The sequence below is a fragment of the Colletes latitarsis genome, chromosome 2 (genome assembly GCF_051014445.1).
Source record: "Colletes latitarsis isolate SP2378_abdomen chromosome 2, iyColLati1, whole genome shotgun sequence".
Lineage (NCBI taxonomy): Eukaryota > Metazoa > Arthropoda > Insecta > Hymenoptera > Colletidae > Colletes > Colletes latitarsis.
The window spans coordinates 22,510,860-22,532,869 of NC_135135.1; the positions used below are offsets into that span (position 1 = coordinate 22,510,860).

At 33.3% G+C, this 22,010-nt stretch overlaps 3 protein-coding genes across 18 annotated transcripts; 1 reads left to right on the forward strand and 2 right to left on the reverse strand.

The window, feature by feature from the left end:
* Positions 1 to 19: 19 nt before the first annotated feature.
* Sirt2 (Sirtuin 2) lies at positions 20 to 8,324 on the reverse strand. 8 transcript variants are annotated; one of them, XR_013081759.1, is made up of 8 exons: positions 7,599 to 7,728; positions 7,140 to 7,376; positions 6,695 to 7,051; positions 6,441 to 6,636; positions 6,157 to 6,349; positions 5,963 to 6,076; positions 3,930 to 4,031; positions 20 to 3,822 (listed from the first exon to the last, which is right to left on the reverse strand). XR_013081759.1 is itself a non-coding variant. In XM_076783124.1 (7 exons), exons 1-6 carry the CDS (start codon positions 7,672 to 7,674, stop codon positions 6,008 to 6,010), a joined length of 1,128 nt encoding a protein of 375 aa, XP_076639239.1. In that variant the 5' UTR covers positions 7,675 to 7,728; the 3' UTR covers positions 4,726 to 5,874; positions 5,963 to 6,007. The 8 variants fall into 8 exon arrangements, 7 of the variants coding, with proteins under 7 accessions (XP_076639239.1, XP_076639241.1, XP_076639244.1 ...); XM_076783124.1 differs by lacking the exons at positions 20 to 3,822; positions 3,930 to 4,031 and adding an exon at positions 4,726 to 5,874; XM_076783126.1 differs by lacking the exons at positions 20 to 3,822; positions 3,930 to 4,031; positions 7,599 to 7,728 and adding an exon at positions 8,192 to 8,324 and having other exon boundaries at positions 4,726 to 6,076.
* On the forward strand, positions 168 to 4,790 carry LOC143351525 (putative 2-oxoadipate dehydrogenase complex component E1 homolog). Its single transcript, XM_076783105.1, has 12 exons — positions 168 to 339; positions 1,162 to 1,451; positions 1,595 to 1,814; positions 1,930 to 2,279; positions 2,378 to 2,599; positions 2,671 to 2,828; positions 2,896 to 3,163; positions 3,243 to 3,863; positions 3,954 to 4,074; positions 4,140 to 4,328; positions 4,391 to 4,476; positions 4,558 to 4,790. Exons 1-12 carry the CDS (start codon positions 168 to 170, stop codon positions 4,663 to 4,665), a joined length of 2,805 nt encoding a protein of 934 aa, XP_076639220.1. The 3' UTR covers positions 4,666 to 4,790.
* Positions 8,192 to 21,190, reverse strand: LOC143351527 (uncharacterized). 9 transcript variants are annotated; one of them, XR_013081757.1, is made up of 13 exons: positions 20,743 to 21,187; positions 19,976 to 20,084; positions 19,762 to 19,886; positions 19,360 to 19,695; positions 18,977 to 19,059; positions 18,690 to 18,878; positions 18,044 to 18,106; positions 16,321 to 16,860; positions 14,699 to 14,804; positions 14,297 to 14,390; positions 13,977 to 14,218; positions 11,919 to 13,682; positions 9,297 to 11,677 (listed from the first exon to the last, which is right to left on the reverse strand). XR_013081757.1 is itself a non-coding variant. In XM_076783112.1 (12 exons), the coding sequence occupies exons 1-11, from the start codon at positions 20,845 to 20,847 to the stop codon at positions 13,992 to 13,994; spliced, it is 1,977 nt and encodes a 658-aa protein (XP_076639227.1). In that variant the 5' UTR covers positions 20,848 to 21,188; the 3' UTR covers positions 8,192 to 9,142; positions 13,977 to 13,991. The 9 variants fall into 9 exon arrangements, 7 of the variants coding, with proteins under 7 accessions (XP_076639227.1, XP_076639232.1, XP_076639231.1 ...); XM_076783112.1 differs by lacking the exons at positions 9,297 to 11,677; positions 11,919 to 13,682 and adding an exon at positions 8,192 to 9,142 and having other exon boundaries at positions 20,743 to 21,188; XM_076783117.1 differs by lacking the exon at positions 11,919 to 13,682 and having other exon boundaries at positions 14,096 to 14,215; positions 20,743 to 21,190.
* Positions 21,191 to 22,010: the final 820 nt, after the last annotated feature.

Consider the following 22,010-nt stretch of genomic DNA (forward strand, 5'->3'; position numbering starts at 1 on the left):
CGTGCAACGTGGCTTGGTGTTTGGCATTATTCGGGCACAGACAATCTCGAATAAACAGATAACGTTGGATAATGCGATCGATGGAGGGAGAAGAAGTAATAAACTAATCGACGTATCGCGATGAGAGACTTGTCAGTAGGTCCGCAGATTTAGCAACGAATACGAGAATGTATGCGACTTTACGAACTTTTCGTAAATATAAACACCAACGTTTTCGGTGGATAAATAATCATCCGGCTTCGGAATCCATTGTTTATCGATCGAGCATCTCTGTGCGATTCTATCACAGTGAAAACGGTGTGTATGGATATAAACCGAGGATACAGCGATCCTTCGAAGGTATTTTACGCTTGAATTTTCCATCCACATAATAATGCATTGATAACAATAATGAATTACTGAAATTTGATACGATATCAACGAGGAAAACCAAACAATTAGATCCATAATTACGTTTTAATGTTTCACGACAGGAATTCCCGCGCGGTGTCGCCACAGCTACCAGCATTTGTCGTACACGCGTTTTCAAATCCAAAAAGAACGCACGTTTTAATACAATAATTGATTAATACCTTGCTAGAATCTTCGAGTTTCGGTATCCGTATCTCGTGCAGGCAGATATGAACCAAAATCACACTAATCACGACACTATCATTGCGAAATAACTACATATTCGAAACACCGAACGGAACAACACACTTTTATCCTCGGTTTCATCTCGCGGAACTGTTCGAGATTCGTGTGAATTCTCGAACGTGGTTGCAATGCGCATGCGCGGTAAATTCAAACTAACACTCGCTAATTTCAACAAACAATAATTTTAATTAACAACGATAACGATATCTATAATCATTACATTAAACGATTAACTAAAAATTAAGAAGTTAACCTAGGCGATAATCGATTATTCCATTTTACGAATCTAATTTCCATGTTTACGACAAAGATCTGCATTGCGATTATTGTTATCGCACGGTAAAGAATCAAAAATTATTTATATCATGACAAAACGATTTAACGTGCTAATACAACGTGACGATAACAAATGTAACACGAACAATTTTTATTAAATTACAATATGTATTCTTTGTATACTATATAAATACGAATAAATAGAGATTTTACCCTTAACACCTCTTATTGTTATTCTTCTATTTTTAGTGCCGAGAAAGTACCTAGAAACACGTTCGAAAAACAGTAATTTTTATCGATTGGTTACCGCCTACAGAAAATTTGGTCATAAACAAGCTAATATAGATCCTATCTCGCCAAAGAAACCGTTGCCATTGACAGAGTTAAGTCCAGAAAAATTCGGATTGCATTTAAGAGACAGGGTATCCTTTCAAGGAATCTTATCGACCAAAAAACAGGAAGGAACGATAGAAGAAGCTTTAGAATTTCTGAACAGCACATACAGTAGCACGATAGGGCTCGAATTTAGCTACTTGGAGGTACTGCATACAAAAACATACGATTCAAAATATTAGATTACTGAAACTGCTCGAAATGTTTCCACCCTTAGACCACCGCAAGATTAAAGAATTTTTTTAACTAATTTACATCGTGCTCGTTGCATGTAATAATCTCTACACAGACTGAAGACGAGAGGGAATGGTTCGCGGAAACTGCGGAAAAATGCGTGGCGGATTCCTTGTCGGACGAAACGCGATCAGCCATCGCGACGGAGATGCTCAAAAGTCAAGCTTTCGATAACTTTTTGGCCATAAAATTCGTTAGTCTGAAACGATACGGGTGCGAGGGCGCCGAGAGTATGCTGGCCTTCTTCCACGAATTTTTTAAATTATGCGTACACGGTAAACGAAAGCGGAACAGAAGTTTAAGAGCCACGCCATCATCCGTTCAACTTGTAACGTTTGTTGGATGCTTGTTCGCTGAACAATACAAAATGTAAGGTCTTGTTATTTGCAGACGATTTAAAGTGCGTAGTGCTCTGTATGCCTCATCGAGGCCGACTGAATTTTCTCACGGGCATGCTGAATTTCCCGCCGGAAAAGCTGTTTCGAAAGCTGCGAGGATTATCCGAATTTCCAGACGGCGTAAACGCCACGGGCGACGTGATCAGTCACTTGGTGTCCTCCATCGACCTCGACGTCGACGGGAAAAATCTCCACGTGACGATGTTGCGAAACCCGTCGCATTTAGAGGCTGTGAATCCGGTTTCAATGGGAAAAACACGAGGCACGATGCAAGCCGTTAAGGACGGAGCTTACGACGACGACGGAAACGCGCGATGGAGCGACAAAGTGTTAAATGTTCAAGTAAAATCTCGTTCGGACAAAGAGGGAATCCGAGTTAATTCAACCATACCGAATACTATTAATTTAAACGAAACCAAATGCTGTAACCTTTGTCTCAGGTTCATGGGGACGCGGCATACGCTGGTCAAGGTGTTAATCAAGAATGTTTGGCCCTATCCGAGGTTCCACACTTCGAGATAGGTGGAACGGTTCACCTAGTGATCAACAATCAACTAGGCTTTACAACTCCACCAACCAGGGGTAGATCGTCGAGATATTGCACGGATCTGGCAAAGATGATCTCTGCGCCGGTGCTCCACGTGAATGGAGATGACCCTGAGGTGCACTACATACACCTTTAACTATTCTACCACACAAAATCGTAAATTGCAGAATCGTTAAATTGTCGCAGATGGTCGTTCGAGCCACTAGAATAGCTTTCGAATACCAACGAAGGTTCAGAAGGGATGTTTTCGTAGATCTAAATTGTTTTAGAAGATGGGGTCACAATGAATTGGACGATCCAGTCATTACGAACCCTATTACTTATAAAATTATAAACAATCGCCCGTAAGTACACCTAAGCTACGTTTACGTCTACAATATATAGAAATAATCTTCTAACGCATCCACCTAGATCAGTACCAGACCGATATTTAGAGGAATTAGTGAAGTCTAACGTTCTTTCTACGGAAATGGCTAAAAATATCGTTGATACCCACAACGCCTGGTTAAATCAAGCCCTGAAACAAGTTGATAATTACACTCCACAACCTTCATACTTTGCAGGCTTGTGGAGCGAAATGCGGCAAGCCGACGCAAGTGTAACACAATGGGATACAGGCATAGATTTAAATCTGCTCAGATTCGTTGCTTCGAAGAGTGTCCACGTCGACGATGAAAGGGTGAGAACATACTGTACGTTAAATTCAAACTAATCTTTGTTTCCTCAGTACCTTAAGTGTCCAATTTGTCATGCAATAGGCAATCCATCCACAATTAGTGAAAAATCACATTAAATCTCGATTGAAGAAAGTGATCGAAGATGAACGTTTGGACTGGGCCACGGCCGAAGCATTAGCCATTGGGACTTTGTTGTATCAAGGCTACAATGTCAGAATAAGTGGCCAAGACGTGGGTCGAGGAACATTTTCCCACAGACATGCCATGCTAGTTGATCAGTCGACAGGAGGCATACACGTCCCTCTAAACTCGATGATCGAGGATCAAACTGGAAAATTAGAATTGGCAAACAGTATTCTGTCGGAGGAAGCGGTTCTTGGCTACGAATACGGTATGAGCATAGCTTCACCGACCACGTTGACCATTTGGGAAGCGCAGTTTGGTGATTTCTTTAACGGAGCACAGATCATTATCGACACATTTGTAAGTAGCGGAGAAGCAAAATGGATGTTGAGTAGCGGACTTACGATACTTCTACCACATGGCTACGATGGCGCTGGGCCTGAACACAGCTCTTGTAGGCTCGAGAGATTTTTACAACTCACGAGTAGCATGGAGAACAAGCCCGACGGCGATGATATTAATATGCACATTGTGAACCCTACAAATCCAGCACAATACTTTCATGTATTAAGAAGACAAGTAAGATCAGAAGCTTTTAGTTGCGAATGATCCTTAAATAATGTTTTAGATGTTATTACAACTTACTCTATTGTTTTTTGTTCTTTATAGATGGTAAGGAATTTCCGTAAACCTTTGATAATAGTGGCTCCAAAAACATTATTACGTCATCCTGCTGCGACATCGTCGCTGAAAGACATGGGACCAGAAACTAAGTTTGAGAACATTCTAGGTATATTGCGTGTAAAAGAAAATGATTTATAATTGAAATTTACGATATTAATAATATTCTAACAGGAGATGAAAAAGTTGTGGAGTCGGATGTGGATAAGGTGATTTTAGTGAGCGGCAAACACTATTACGCTCTTGATAATCACAGAGACAGCACGAAACTGAAGAACGTGGCAATTGTTAGATTAGAGAGCTTATGTCCCTTCCCAATTCACGAACTATTACAAGAAATCAATAGATATAAACACGCAAAGAGTAAGAGCGAAAATTAAATGTTTTATCATGATATGAAATCATAATCTAAATATTTCTTTCAGCTTTTGTTTGGAGTCAAGAGGAACCGCAAAATATGGGAGCGTGGAACTTCGTTAAGCCCCGTTTTGAAAATTTATGCGGCAAACCAGTATGTAGACATTAATTTAACCGAAAGCTCAATTAACTAATGTCTATGTTGCGTTTATAAAAACGAAATTATGATTTGCAGTTGAAGTATTGCGGTCGTATGCCTATGGCTGCACCGGCTGGCGGTGAAGGAAAATTACATCAACAAGAAGCTCACGAAGTTATCGTTAAACCGTTTAGTATACAATGATTTTTTTTTTAACTAGTTTTTAATAAAATAACTATTTTAAATGAAAAATAATTTAGAAGATGTCATCGTACACTATTTTATTTGTACACACAATTCAATTGCCATGATCACATTCGTTTGTATAACATTATTATACACTATATTATGGAATAAATTGTTTACATGGTCCTGAGTAATAGATATTATACTACGTCGATATAACATCGGTATACTACCAAATGCTATTGTTCGAAAAATATAAATTAAAGAATTATGCTATTACCATTAATTTAATGCAATTTTCTCTATTTTCTCTTAAAACTTTGATGGAAGAGATACAGGTAAAAGCGTGTCCTTTTGTTACCATTCAACATTAAATATTCAATATTTTAAACAACATTTTTACAACCGTTCTAAAATAAAATAGTAACTTTTTATCTAGCTTCGCTTTTTCGAAAGATAGCAAAGAAATTAAATATAATCATGTTAAATGAACGACTTTACCTTACAATAGTACCATTAACCCTTAAGTGGACACTCAATTTTAGGTTAGTTGTAGGGCCCATGGGACCGCCGCGGTTTCGCATGTGATTTCATAAAGTAATTTCTTTCTTCCACTTACCATGCAACAGATTCTTTAAAATACCAGTTGTTTTATGATGTAATAAGTTTAGAAATGCATGAAGATATTAAAAATTTGAAAACTAAAGTAGTTGAGATTTTACAACTTGAACATTTCTTATAGTTCTGTTGATGGATCAGGAATAGTACTTTCTTCAACAGCACTTATAGATAAAATTATTAAATAATTTTTTTATAACTAATCATTCTTTTGGTCAACCTGTTGAAAGACCGCTCCCTCACGGGTTTTGATGGGCCTGAAATATGTTATAAAGATATTTTGGACAACTTTTTCCTGTAAGTATAATAGGTATCAGTGTAATGATACCGAAAGTTTTTTGCAAATATCTTGGAAAGTGAAGTCGATCATTTATTATATGTATAGGAAAAAGTTGTACAAAATATTGTCCTTTGCAACACATTTCAAGCCCGTCAAACTTCGTGAGAGAGCGGTCTTTTGATAAGTACACCACTCTTTCATCACACGTACAAAACTTACCCGAAATGTATCGGGGCCGCAGCGGCCCCGAAAGTCCAACAACTGAATTATTTAACTTAATGTTGATTTTTACCAAATTGATAAATGGAAATCAACTCTTCTTTAAAGCACTTAAAAAATAATGAGCTAATGGAGGATTTCATAAATTTTCAAATAATTATATTGACATATATTAAAGAATTATTAGTTTAAACTTACGAAGGGCTGCAGCGGCCCCAATAATCCACTTAAGGGTTAATGTAATCAATCCTTGCTGGTACCTTCTGCATCCAATCGTTCATGTTCTTTTTTTATGAGATCAGTCAATTCGTCCTGAAAAAAACCAGATTTAAATACAATTTAGTTTTAATTTCTGAATCATGTCAGGTAATAAATTAATAAGCGAAACGTACAGCCCAACCCAATTTTTCAGCTAACAATTGACAACCAGTATCGCAATCGCCTAACCAGGTGATATCGCATCCACCTTGAAAGGTTCGCTGGTTAAAAACTGAGTCGTCCCGTAATCCTAGAAGTCGTGATAAACAATCTTTCATACCCACTTTTTCCTTGTTGATAAGTAAACGCGGACAATTAGAACGCACCCTTGAGGAAAAAAACATAATTGTAATTAAACCAAAAATCTGCAAACTAGACTTTAAATGATTTTATGATCCATTGTTGACATACTATTCACCTGTGTACCAAGGATGCAAAAGGTTGGACAACCAAACTTGATCCCATAATTATTAAAAGATCTGCTTGTGCGAAGTCACGATCAATAAGATAATGAAAACGTTCGGATAACATCTCTCCAAAAAATACTATATCTGGCTTTACTACACCCTCATTACATTCTTCGCATTTTGGTATGGTATCATCCATAATTTTCTCTGTAAATAAATATTACAATATAGACCACGCACACGACTATAATCGTCGCGTTTTCACCTTTCATCCACGAAAACGTATATGGTGCTCGACACTTGAGACAGTGTCCAGTATGAAATGTTCCATGAGCTTCTACTAATTTTTCTGAAGGTAAGCCAGCCAATCTCTCTAAAGTATCAATATTTTGTGTATAATGTCGCAAAAGCAAGCCTTTCTCCCATAAAAGACGAATAAAATAATGGGAAGGTGTAGGCTTAAAGCCTTCAGGTATCAAATCTCGTGCAAGCTTAAAAAATGGTTCTGGATTTTCCATGAAGTAATTCAATTCAAAAATAGCTTGAGGATGAGGCAAATTATATTTTTCTAAATTGTGATAAAGGCCACTAGATGGTGATCGGAAGTCAGGAATTCCTGCAGCTGCAAATATTAAACAATTTTATATTTTAGAACATGTTTGTAAAGCAAGAAAACAAGAACAAACTCAATAATATTTATAAAAACTTACATGTGGAGATGCCAGCTCCAGCCATGGTAATAATTTTAAGGTTTTCATTTTCTTTTATATATTCTGCTATTCCATCTACACTAAGATCATGAATTACTTTTCGCTTTGAATGATCCAAGTAATCTTTAAAAAGTCTTAACTTCTCTGCTAAATATTTAGGAATTTTCTCCATATCTGACTCTTCTACTTCCTCTGGTTTTGACGCACTATGTGCTGCTTCGTCATTAGGTTTTTTCTCTAATATAAATAAGGAAATAGCACTTTTATTAATATTTAATTAAAAATATAATAGAAAAGAATATATCTGTTAAATGTTCATACATAAAAAATATTTTGTTTTTATTAGTCCCAAACAATGCAGCATGCATTTACTAACAATTTAAGTTACTAAAACGATATTAGATTTTGTGAAAAAATATTCTTGTAAATCACTCAAATGAATAAATATATTGTACTGACTTGAATAAAAAATACATCTTTGAACGTACGTATAAATGTAACGACGAATTAAAAACACATTAGCTTGTAAATACATAGTGATTTTACGATTGTAATCTAACCCATCAGTTCGTATACGTGATTCAGCAATTACATGGAAATATGTGTTAATTCGCTGATTGAAGAACTCTTAAATTATGACGAACAATACCTAAATATCTTTTTTCTTTCTTTCTTTATTCGCTATATTTTTTTTGGGTGCAATATCAGCTCTATCGGCTCCGTACTAAATATCTTAATTCACTTAACAATTTTATTTAATTACTAAAATTCAGTGTTTCTATGGATGACAGTTAACCTCCGTCACATAATTGTATTACCTTCAGTTATCTTATAACACCATGTATTTATATATTATAAAGGAAACACAAATGTTTATAGCGATAGAAAATTCGAAGAAGAAACTCTACAATTTGTTATTTCGTAAGAACTTTAAAAAAAAGATTTCTCCTTTCGGTATTGTAACGAACAAAATGTATGGAGCAAATCTGAACAATATAAGAGAAAAATAGAACTTTCCTCATGTAAACGAGTATCAATATATAAAACATTACCCTTTTCCATGTCATCGCTGTGTTCAGACATATTTTTAAATTTGTAGGTACGAAATTTTCGAACGATTTGGAAGAAAATTTATGTGATAATTACAAACGTAGCACTTGAGCCACTTGATTAATAAGTTACTTGTATATTCGCTTGAACGTTCGATTAAAATAGGTATCGAATAACTCGCATTCGATTAAATATATACACATATGTATAACGAAAATTTAATTCATGAAGCATGTACAGTGTAACCAGATTTGGCATAATTGAGTGCATCGACGGCGACACTAGTAACGACGAATTTCCTTAGCGTTTAACGGAGTGGTGGGGGAAGCCGCATATCCTACCGCACGAGCCACATGTTACGCGTGGTCAGTGCTTCGCGCAACTTCGGAGTATCAACAACGAACGTGAATCGGAGTCTTCCCGAAAAATATGATTTTATTCGTGTTGAAAGAGACCAGAGTGATTTCTTTTGATAGCTGTCCTTGAAAGATCTCTTCAAACTAGAATTTGACTATGCTGCGTAGGCGCCACTCTTCTCACTTGACCATCTTCGATCTTGATTGAATGTAAATCTTCAATGAAATTCTTCGTCTCTCTTCTCGCTCCATCTTGCTTGTTGAGACTTATTGAGACGACTGTCGACCAATTGGAGCCTCCTAACTGACTACTGATTGGCTCGGAGGCTGCTGTTGATAGGTATGACAAATAATTCAAAATAAAATTAAAGAATTATTATTTGAAATAATGGAATATGTACTTTGTAATGTAATTGGAAAGAAAATTGTGAATATCCTCAAGTGTTGCAATTCTCTGAAAATATTTAATATCTATGGTAATTGTGAATGTTTAGTGTCTGGAAAATATTGTCAAAGGTGATTTTTATAGGTGTTCTCCTGAATGGTGCTTTTGGAAACAATTTTTGCAGTACGAAAGATATCTTCGTTAATTGTGACCTGAAAAATTGATTTTCTTAACTCTAATAAAGGTATGTAAACCCTTAAAGATTTACAATGTACGATTTACGAAGTATTTATTAATTATTATTTAATATGCAGATTGAAAGATAGATAGATAGGTTGAATTGGCTTATAATAAGTCACAATAGGATTATATAAACAATTTCTAAATTTTATTTAAAAACAAACAAATTTAACATTATTTTGGATAGTAGTTAAAAGTCTACTCGTGTTGAATAAAGCAATTTCGGTGAAGATTGCGGTTTCGAGAATATAATTATAATTTTCATTCGTGATACAATAAAATAAGTAGGAGTGCCAATTTTTTTTCAGTATTCCTTTTTTCTCGTGATGGTTAGATACGTCTTAGTCTTTGATTAAACTGTTTAATTTTATTAGGGCTTGTAATTTATAATTAGTAGCAAAATATACAATCATAATCAGGTAAATGTAAAATCGTCGTTCGCATATTATCCGTTCGATTCTATCTTTTTGTACAAAACTTTTAATGTATCACAAAATTTCATACGTACAAATAATGTAGTATCGACTATATTTTTGTACAAGATAAACATTTTGATTTTATTTCAATATAATTTGTAGTTTGAACCCTTATGAATAAATAAAAAATAACATTCTAGGAACAGTCAAATTAAGTCGAAGTTCCATAAGGTTCTTCAGAAATTGTGAACTGAAAACAATTTTAATATTCGAGAACTTCGCGGCTTTTAATTTTCCGTATGAAATCGTTGTTTTTTTATCGGTACAAGAAACAGTTCATAGAAAATCGATAACAAACTTTTCTTATAACATTTAGAAAAAGAAAAAGAAGGGTTTTTCAAATCATTATATCGTGTATTATAAATTTAATGATAGACGCTTAATAATTAAACAATAAGATATGCTAACACATACATAAGTAATTTAACTCTGGATTAAATCTACAAAACTATAAAATGTGTTTGAAATCAATTTAAAAATGGAAAATAGTAAAATACATAAGAAATGTATGATTGAGATTTCACTGTATATGGAATTACATAAACGTATGTTAAGTTTTTCTATGAATTAATAATATAGTACAAACTTTATCTTGGCAAATGAATATAAAAAATCTACTTATAGCTAAATTAAAGTAACATGTTAATGTAATAAAGATACAATGTACCATTTATGGATTATATTATCTTCAGGTGTACACAAACTTAAATTGTCAATTCATCTGTTAAAGGTTCAAGACCAAGATTTCAGTGTGAAACAAAAGATCATAAGCAATATCTTTACTATATATTGCCCAAAAAATAGTTAACTGAACGAATATAGAAGATTTGTATCTTACAACGAATAGGAAAGAATGTTAAGCTTTTATTTCTTTGATAACTGAAATTACTTACAAACTAAGTATAGAATTAAATATTTTGATAGTCGAAATACTCTACTATAAAATACAATTAAATATTTTGATAGCCAAAATATTCTACTAAATAATTAGTTCTACTAATATTAGTGGATTAATGTTAATCCTCTATGGTAGCCATCAAAAACTCATATGGTTACATTTGTATCACTTCTCTCTCTTTTTTATCATTTTTTTTATTTTAATTTAACTCGGTTAAATCTCGATTTTACATTACTATAATGACTATTTAATAATAACATTCTGGAGTTATTAATATAATTCATTATAATTATGCAGTGACATTAACTTCACACGAAGTCTTCAATGCATTAAAAAATTAACTAAATATCGTTTATAAAGGATCAGATACGAAAGATCATCACCAATTAAAAGCAACAGAATCTTACACACAACAATAAAGTAGTGATAGTGTTTGAACGAGGGCACTGAAATCTTATCTTGTACTATCACTTTTGTTTGAATTAACCTTATACCACAGTGAAACAATAGATAAGAAAAGTATAATGACATGTTAAATAAATTTTATACTTTCAATACACTGTTCTGTATGTGTGTGTGAGTGTGTGTATATATATATACACACACGTATATATATATATGTATAGATTCATTACATACATATATTTATGTACGTTCATAGACGTTGCACCGTGTAATATTCACTTCTTAATACTGTGCTCTACACACATTATGTAAAAAAATGTTACTGTTCCGTCGATGGACATTTTTTACTAAACATCCTGCAGAATTCTTTATCGATGTGATTGATAATCTTCTGCATAAATATATACAAATCAGTGAAAACAGGAATTTATCTTCTTGATACGTTTCCGTAACACTATTTTTGCAAAGAGATTAGAATATGTTTATTACGTAGTTTAATCAGCGTGAAAATAAATGTTTCTTCCAATCTAGAGTACACGTTTGGTTTTTTTTATGCTGTACTTTCTCCTTCAAGGAATTTTTAAGTAAAACCTCTGTGCGTATCTCAACTCTTACTTATCTCTCTGCATATTACACATTTGTCACAGGGTTTAGAGCATCATACTGATAATTAAAATGAAGGTATTACCAACGAGGCAATTAAAAATCCAGCAGTCTTTCTTCCAAGGCTAAAATAAAAAAACAATTATATATATTTGCAAATCGTAAAGCAAAAATCTGAGATAGCATCAGTCGCTTATCGTGAAAGAACTTGCGAGTATCCTTAGTCAAAGATCAATTATCCTTAAAAAAAAAAAAAGAAATCCTCTGCATGCTTAGGGGGAATACATAATATACTCCGAAACGTAAAATCATAAAAACCGTTAACTTCTTTCTTTACGAGTAAATAAAGTCACTTAAATTAAATACCTTATTTAATTTTGACTGCAATGAAACAAATCAATGATCCATCCATAGATTTTGCTAAATTAACTTTTTTAACACATTTGTTTGATAATATATTACATAATTTTTTTTTTTAGTAGATTAAGGAGATTAGTTTGATACAGAATACTTGTAAGTCACTAATTAGCTGAAAAAATATATAATCAATCGTGTTACTACAAGGACAAAAAGTCTGTATATAATTTAAGTACGACTTTTCTTACAAAGGATTCCTTGCATATGATTCAGATTTACTTGAAACTTTTCCATCTAATTTTTACAAAATACCTTTTAAAAAGTATATGTTCGTACTTTTTGACAATCACTGCTAAATTTGGGATTATAACTTGTGGACCAAATAAACTAATGAAAAAATGTATATATACAACAAATATACTGATTCACGAATATATACGTAATAACTACAGATTTTCAAATGTATTATAATTTTCTTTAATATTTATGACTATATACAAGAAACGAAACACATTTTGGACATGCATTTCCTAACATAAAAATTAAAATATATCGTATTATTTTGTACAGCATAACAAGTACACATCGGCAAACTCGAATATTTTGCTTTGATATGCGTTTCTTATTTACCTCCAACATTTCATATCTCAATAAAACCAAGACGATAAATTACTTATGTTTAATAAATTTATACAATTTCATAACAACTTTAGTGAACATTTATAAATAAGAAAGAGAAATAAATAGTTTTGTCGATCAATAGTAGCTTTACAATGAATCGAGACGTCCACAGATATACAAATATCATTTATCTTAAAAATATAAAAATATAAAATAGCGTCTAACGTTTTTCTTTATCTGTACATTCCTTAATCTACTAAATTAACGGACGCTTTAACATAATTATTTTTTGAACTGAATGTCAGATATGAGACATTTTTAATTCAGACTAGTAGTTCAGTACAAAAAATACGAATTTCGTATATACTTTTTAAAACTATTTACGTAAATGAGACATTTCAGTGAAGGTGCACTCGAATTCCCATAAATAATAAACAAGGTCGTAAGAAATTACAGATGACAAATGACTCTATCACTATTATACATCATTCATAAAAAAATACGAACAAAATACTCGGATACAACCAATGCATGAGCTATAATATTCGACCTGTTCACATTCTTGTAATTTCTGGATTATTGATAGATATACATAGAAAACACAATTATTTATATAAAAAAAAAAAGATAATCTTTGCGATTAAACGCGCAGGAACTTTAGAGTTACATTGTACGATCAACAACAACGTTAGCCACTATAACGTGCTCCAGTGCTTTTAACACACTCGATGGAATTGCCAAACAATTGTGAATTTACAAAGCGTGTATCAGTTAAATAAACAATTTGGTTATTTCGCATCGTTTCAAGTAGATTGAAGCACAATGTGGCGATGATTTGTATAAAAAAAAAATTACTGTAGCAATTAAATTGTATCGGTTTATAGCAGCAAATCCAGAGGATTTTATGCGCCGATAGATTTTAGCCAAAATATCCTTCTGCGAATCGACGGGATCACTCGATAGACCACATGATACTGAGACCGCATTTTCCTTAAGTATTCGGTACTTTTTCGTTTCATACACTACACAAGCTCGTTGCTTATTTGGTCATCAAAGTACACCGACAGAGAAAGTGAGAAAGCATGCTCATGATGATCCATCGAGAATAAAACATACTGAAACCAAAGCATTGGGCGCAACAGTGATCTGAACCTGCAAAAAAATCTGTCCTGAGACAATTTCTTTTTGAAAAAGAGACTGAACCTGGCAGAAGAACAATCTCGACAAGAAAGCGTAATCTTCAATGAAGATTAAGTGACCAATGTTAAGTGACCAACTACATTGAAAGATATCAAATTATAATACGACCTGATAACGGTTATCAAATTAACGCAACAATGTAAAGACTACATATTAATGTATAAAATACTCTCTTCTATTGTTGTTACTGTTATTTTTACGAGAAACATATTACATATTAAACCTAAATGAGATCAAGAGACTCACCAAAGGAATGAGACTTTATGGAGTGTTTACATCGTTTCTTAAGGACTCGAGGAGCGAAGCTTTGTTATCCTCCAAATCTAAAGGATCTGATGTATACATATTGTTTGCAGTTACATCACCTGATGTATTGGTTACAGGCGATGTAGCATCTAAGAACATCATGTCATCGTCGAAATCTAGCAAGTTTTGTGTTGGATTGTATGCCATAAGTTCTCCACCACTTCCGTTAATGTTTTCCGCTGCTGAAAAATAATTACGTGTGTTATATCTCCATTAAAAAATGTAATTAATAAAATGAAACGAACAATTAAAGATCTTACCATTAGCGTCATCATTGTCTTCTTTGTCAGAATGTGGATTTAATTCTGGATTAACAGGCATACCGAATGACATTGGATCATCTGCTCCAAATAACTGTAAATGTAGATAGTTAGTAATAGGAAGAAAACTCTTTAAAAATACTTTGTAACGCTTTGAGGGCAGAAAGCTTTCAAGATGAATGATCTTTGCAGATGGTATACTTTATTGTGTGTTGCGTACCGCTTCAATTAACTATAAGCAAATACATATGCTCCACGTTACTTTTCTTATCAATTAAACGAAATGTTTTATTATGTTTATTTCGCAAATGTATTATCTGGCATTGTACTTTCTACAGTCGCATCAAGTATCAAATTTTCGCCGAAATACAAATATAAATATAAAAAGCGTTAAATACTTACTCCCAGGAGCGTGTTTGCATCGATACTATAACCCTCGCCGCGTAGAATTTCACGGAGATTGTCCAAATCTGTCTGCATCGATTCGAGATGATTATCCATTTCCTCCCTACACACAATTATTCAAGGTAAATCATTGTAAATAAAAAAGAACTATGGTTTCACACAAGTTTAGTCATACGTTTATGAACGAACTAAGAAAGCATTGTAAAGCCTCTTTCTGAAAAGTACAATCTTTCTATTTGTTTTGAATGATAGCACAAGCAGACCCAAATTATGTATTTTCTTTTTTTTTTTTTAACTAAAAAAATTAATTTAATCCAGTGTCTTTCGAGCGTGAATAAATATTTGTAATATTTGTTTATGAATGTTACTTTGAAATTGAACTATTCGTTTATTATAATTATATCCAATTACCATAATAAATTTTTAATTTATGTATACAAGAATGTATTACAGTTAGTAATTCTATAGAAGGTAAATACTTATTTTGAATTTTCAAATTGTTTTACGAGCGAAATTGAAATAAAAAACTGATTTATGGTATTGCTGCTTGTACAATCAATTCCAGAGAAACTGTTGCGCGCAAAAGAAGTTTGCTTAGTATCTGATAATACTGATATAAAATTGGCAAGTCTGCATCATACAATTCTAAAAATATTTCTCAAATTGATTTTTGAAAACCAGGGGAATTGACGCGTAATTATAGTAAGCGCAATGCAGGCTGACCTATCGAAACCACTCTGCATTATACCACCGTTTCTTTCACTTTTTTTTTGCCGTGAATAATGAATAAAAATAGATCAATTCAAAGTTTTCCAAATCTAGACAGCGGTATAAAACAGACAGGCCACACCGCGGAGCACTTACTATATTAATGGATACGCAAATAATTATGTAATGAAAAATCTAACAAAACACATCTGTTAAGTGTCTCTTCCTACCAATTTTGAAGAAATTTTAGTTTTGTAGAACGGCCAAAAATAAGGGATACTTTATTAAAATTTCTTATTTTTGGCTATTCTACTAACGTACAAAATTTCATTGAAATCGGGGCGGAGCATTTGAATGTTCCTGTAAAAATTGTATTATAATTACCACGTATACTAAACATATATGTAAGGTAAGGATAGTTCTGTACTACACATCTCAAAAATCTAATTTACAACTTCACCAATTAAAACAAAAAACTATACAGATACAGACTTAATTCACATTTACTGTCGATATATTTTTTATTCAAATTAATTTAAAAAAGTTTGTTTTCAGCTGAAAAATGTTGAATATTGGATTTTTTAAGTCCTTAGATTAAATAAAAATATTAAAATTAATAGCAAAGAATGATATAGTTGATGATATCGAGGAATCGTTATTTTTCAAGCTTTATGAATATATCGTGAAATTCCTAGATCAAAGGCAACAATTTACAAGATCTGATAAAAAGATATCACACATTATTATTAGTAAATTGTGTGCTTATTAATAGGCATCATTCAAAATCAGTCAAATCATATTAAAAACAGATAAATTAGTTAGCTCCCACCTCTGTCTTCTGATTAAGGATTTCCACTATAGATAAGTGGAATTCAACATTTTTTTTTACCCATGTTCTATGTTGAACTTACATTGATCCTAACCTGTAAGTAGCATCAGACATGTCAGAGGGATTCAAGCAACTCAAAGATAAATCTAGGCTAGTGTCTGCTCCACTGTCATTGGATCTTTCTTGCTCCAAAATTTTCTGTGTTCCATTTGCATTTGGAATTCTTTGATTATCCTTTGTGGCATTACTATAAGCTTTGTTAATTTTATTGAAAGTGTTATCATTCATGTCAGATTCAGAGTTGCTGTTAGTCTCATTATACTCTATGTTCTCATTATCCTTGACATTCTCTCCATCAATATCTGACCCTATTAAAATGTTCTCCAGTTTCACCAGGTTTAAATTGCTCTCTTGAGTATCTTCTTCTACGTCCGCAGAATTTTCCAAATTGAGCTCTTGCTCTGCATCTGTTGCTTTGTTCATATTGGCTGCCATGGCTACAAGTTTTGAGCTACGCACAGATGCCATAGGTACAGGCGTTGGAATTGTTTTATTTTCCAATAAAGTAATAGCCTCGACCGGTGATTCTTCAAGCGGAATTTCAAATAAATGTGTTTCTTCCCTAAAATAGTGAAACAAGCAGTTTGCCAATTTTCATCATCTTGAATTAAGTTGTAGCCTTAATCTGCTTTTAATAGGTTTTATTTACTTCAAAAGTCATAATCTGCTTTTGAACGCATTCTTGACTACAGTTCTGATCAATAGAAGTATTGCAAGAGCACACACAGAAGTATTGAAAGCATTATACATTAACATGCTTCTAAATATACAGTGAAATTATTGTTACAATACTAGTTGTTTTGTAACATGGTAATCAAATTTGTTTAGAGGTAAGCTATAAAAACGAAGAAGAAAAGAATAGCGTTAGAGAGAAGTAATGCATATGTAGAAAACGTATATGCATTAGAAATAATAAAATTGAAGAGTGATAGAAACTTTCTTTTTTAAAAACTAGTATACTATTTTTTTGAACCACTTCTGTAAATAGAAACTTTAAAACGAAAAATCAAGCAGAGTAAATTCTTATATAATTTGCAAATCGAAAAGTGTAAGCAATTATTGTATAAACTATATACTAAGTACATATTGCTAATTCATCAAATATAGTACAAACAACTGTTAATCACAATATAAAGGGCATAATTAATTTTGCCAAATCACAACACAATCATGCTTAAAATAAATTTAAACATACAATATGTATTATAAAATGTATCTTGATTAACAATTGATTAACATTTGATGTACATATATTAACTTAAATTTAACTACAGTAAAACAGACCCATGATTTGAATTGAAATAAATTAATACTTATATTATAATAACGATTAATTTATCGATCAATATACTTAGAGGCATAAGTTAAGCATGAATTATAAAGTAATGCTGTTAATGATATGGATGTCAAATGACGTAACTAATAAAAAGGTTGAATAGACACTAACATTTAACCCAAAAGCAAGTTAACCAAGGATTAACAAAACTTCTCTTATAAAAATAACGAACTACAGAAACAATATTTTTGGATTTTACAAATGTTGAGAAACATTCACAGTTTAATGGAAAATCATCTTCGTATCGACGGTCTAAGTCGGAAAGGTTTCTAAATAAAATAGTATCGCAATATTACTGAATGTTCATGCAAAAAGAAATAGAACTAAGCAAAATTGCGATATCGTTTAAAGTAATTTTTAGAGTAGTATGAACACCAACACCAAATGACGACAAGAGAAAAATGTTAACCTCGGTTGTTCTCCATTCTTCGTCGATGGGATCAAAATTTTGACAGGCACCTTGTTTTTCCTCCTGGTAATATTTAAATTGTGATGATATAAGTGTCATTGAAAACTAATTAATGTCATGAGAGATATGAAAATGTTAAGAAAAAAATGTTTGTTTTCTGTTTTGTGTAAATTAATCAAGTTGTGATGTATACTGTGTAGGATACACCTTGTAGGTAAGTGTAACTTAATTTGTGTTTGTATGTGGGTGACACCATCGTAGTATAATATAGTATGAAACGCCGAAATTTATGCCCCTATATCTTTCATAGAAGTAAATAGAATAAAATTGTAGTGTCGTTAAGTTAATTAATTACTACATTCCATGCATGGAAAGTATATTGGAATGTACAAAGAAATTTCTCTAGAAATTATTTGTTTTGTCATTTTTCTTTTTAATTTTAATGAAAGGCAAGCACAAATGAAAACGCAAAACCACTTCTTTGTAGAATAACGGTCGTTGGAATATTATTGTATCCATCATGCAAAACTCCATTTTATTATAATTTCAAAATTGAAAGATTGTACATGACTCAGTTATAGACGTCACTTTGTTTAATTAGCAAATCTATTCTAAAATTGCATCATAATAATTTCGTTCAACTTACTTTTTTTTACCCTTACAACCACGCTTTTTTCTTGTATCAATTTCCTGTGGGTTGATCAGTTGTATTTCATCTTGTAACTGGACTGGATCATCAATTAAATGAACAGTTTCCATATTGTTATCATCTATTACTGATGCATTGTTATGTTCTGGACTTTGAATAGATGGACTTGGATGTCCTTCCAACATTCTAAATGTAAAGAAGATATTTACATATTATTTAGATGTTCTATAGAGTGTATGTTAAATTCGAATAAAAAAAATTTTGTAACTGTAGATTTAACATACTCTGCAACAATATATTCTGAATCTAAATCTGGTTCAGATGCATCGAGTTCATGAATTACAGGCCCTGTAGGCGACGCCTGAGACTGCAAATAAAAATATATTGTTATATACAGGGTAATTCTCCCGTCAGTATACTCGAAAGGAATGCTGCACTTTAAACACGGCCGTAATAACTCCGTGTTTGTTCGGTTGTGATTCGATGAAGAGGTCGATATATCGCCGTTGCTTCGTCGATCGGTCGACGACTCTATTTGAAGAGAGAAACAGAATAATAAAAGAGAGTAAGTAAGAGAGTAATAAAAATGGCGGCATTCCTTTCGAGACAACCGGCGGAAGAATCGCCCTGTATAAAATGATTACTAAAACGTAGTAGTTGCAATTACCTTTGATAATTTAGATTGTTTGCTACGTTGACGATTAGAGTCGTCGATCATTAATGGGTATCTTCTCTTAACAGAGAGTCCACTACCTCTTGAAGGTTGCACCAAAGTGACCAAAAAATGTATTAATTTATTAACAATTTGTTGTTGCTTCATGTGTTTTTGCCTAAGCATAGCAAGTTCTCTCCATAATGCTTCATTCTCTCTTTTCATAGCTCCGAGCCGCGAATCTAAATGTTCTTGACGACCTCTCATACTTCTCACTTCTGTTAGCATTTTATTCATTAATTCGGGTTTCATAGGCGCGAGCGTCGGGTCTTGTCCTTTGCTGGATGCAATCTAAACAAATTATAATAGACCACCATTAAAGAAACCGATATCTGTGGAAATTTCCAAAGTTCTTACTTTTCTTTTAATGTGTTCTACAAGATATGGATGTCCTTTGCAAAAGAACTGATGTGCAAACTCCATTTCATCCCTGTCACACTTCAAACCACCCAATTCAACCGAAACCTTTTTGTGAAAACCATCTGAAACATATGTATATATTTGATAAAACATAGAAGTATATTTATTTCATTGATACGATACTTATCATATTTTATTCGTTGCTACTTACACATATTCAACTGACGAACAAAGCTGGCCATATTATTGTGTTTATAATAATGTGGCAACAATTCTCTGGCGAATTGTGCCTGATTCCTAATGAAAAAACTTCTCCCATTCTAAAATAAACAAATTGCATATAGTTTTACAGTTTCAAAATACATTACAAAATACTTGTCTGTTGATACACTAAAATGAGAATATAAACTATTTGAAAGAATTGTAAACTGTGTTGCTACTTAAACCTACTATCATTTAAATTGATATTTTATTCAATACTAAACAATATTATAAATACAAGGCTGAAGTGTTACATTAAATTGTTATTGCTTATTTCAATTTGAAGAAAAATGTACTCATCTATGTAGGGTCAAGTTTGCTTGTTATCCACGGTCAAAAGCAATTTGTAAGAAGCAAAATGCTTGACATTCAATGAAAAAAGCAGAATTTGTAGTTGAAATAGTACAATATATTGTATATATGTATGTACATATATATAATAAAGTAATGTATATATATACATATATGTACAATGGCGCAACTAAGCACGGAATAAATTACACCAATGTCGGGTACATGCAAAATATAGGTTGTTACGTTAAAATGTGTATGCGGAGGTCAACGTTTCGCTTACGTTTAAGTCGATTACATGTGAGGCGTTACAACGAACTTATGATCGTTGTGAAAGCGAGCCGTCGAACTATCTGTTAGAATCGTTTGCATGGCGAACGTAAAAATATCATGGGAATGCAAGCAAACTAAATAATAAGTACTTACAGGTGCCCAACAAATAAGGTCGTCAGTTTCGGGATCCTCTACCAGCTTCCAGAGTTTGGCAAGGAAGGCCGGCACGCTGGTACCTAATTCCGGAATCGTGTGCATTTCAGCGTGAACGGTTTAAATCTGATATACAACAATTGTTTGACTACTCCAGCGAATATATAACGTTGAGAAAAATCTTCACATCTCACGACAATGGCTGGCCGCTGACGATGTTATTCTGCTAGTACGTAATATGTATGTGATGGTATATACTTCCTGATGAGAAGAGAGGGGGTCTAGTAATGCGTATGTGGGTTTCCATTTAGAGCCATAATGCGAGTATCGTCAACGTTGGTCAAACACGATTTGTCCTTTCCTTTGGTGCGCAGGTGCCAACCAATAAACGGACTTGTGATCCGACGGGTAGATTCGGATTTAAATTTACATTAAAAACAGTCTTTGGATACCGTTTTGAAAATTCGAAGATCTGTTTTTCAAAAGCTACTGTCTGTTCCACTAAAAAACCGGATGTTCGTTTAGTTACAGGGAGAGTGCGCATGCACAAACCGCATGACTGTGGCAAGACTGTACTCGCAAGCTATTTCTCAAATTCGTATTCGAATTCAATAATATTTTACGAGTTTATTATTAAAAATTATTATTAAAAATACTAGGATATACTGGACTCAGAGACAGAGATGCCAGATTCAGCATCCGGTGCCCTACTCACACATACCAGATCACGCGTACGTGAGCTCGTAGAGTTTCGGAAAGTCGACAAAGGCAAACTGACACATGCCCTCTTTCTCGATTATTCCGAAGCTGCCCGAAGTAATTTCGGACCGCCTCGTGGGAGTCGAGAGAGCCGCCCTCTGGTGCTAAAACGCCCAAGTTTGTCGAGAAATCCATCTAGCGTGGGCGATACGAACTATTCCACGACAAACTTGGGCGTTTTAGCACCAGAGGGTTTGAGGTCGGGAAATAAGCGCCATCTATCGTTGAAAGTAACGAACTATTCCACGACAAACTTGGGCGTTTTAGCACCAGGGGGTTTGAGGTTATAGTAATTATACTATAGCAATATTTAAATTCAAAGAACAGCGGATTCAGTTTTTACTATATTTATTAACAATAACTATGTTTAACAAAAAGAACTTCTTCTCTGATGCACGTGGGTTTTTAGGTTACGAAACTGAGCGTGAGTGAATGCTTGCGACTGTCCTGGTTCGCGTCGTGAAGCGGAAGAGCTTTCTTCTCCAACCAAGAGGGCTGCCTTGTCGCTA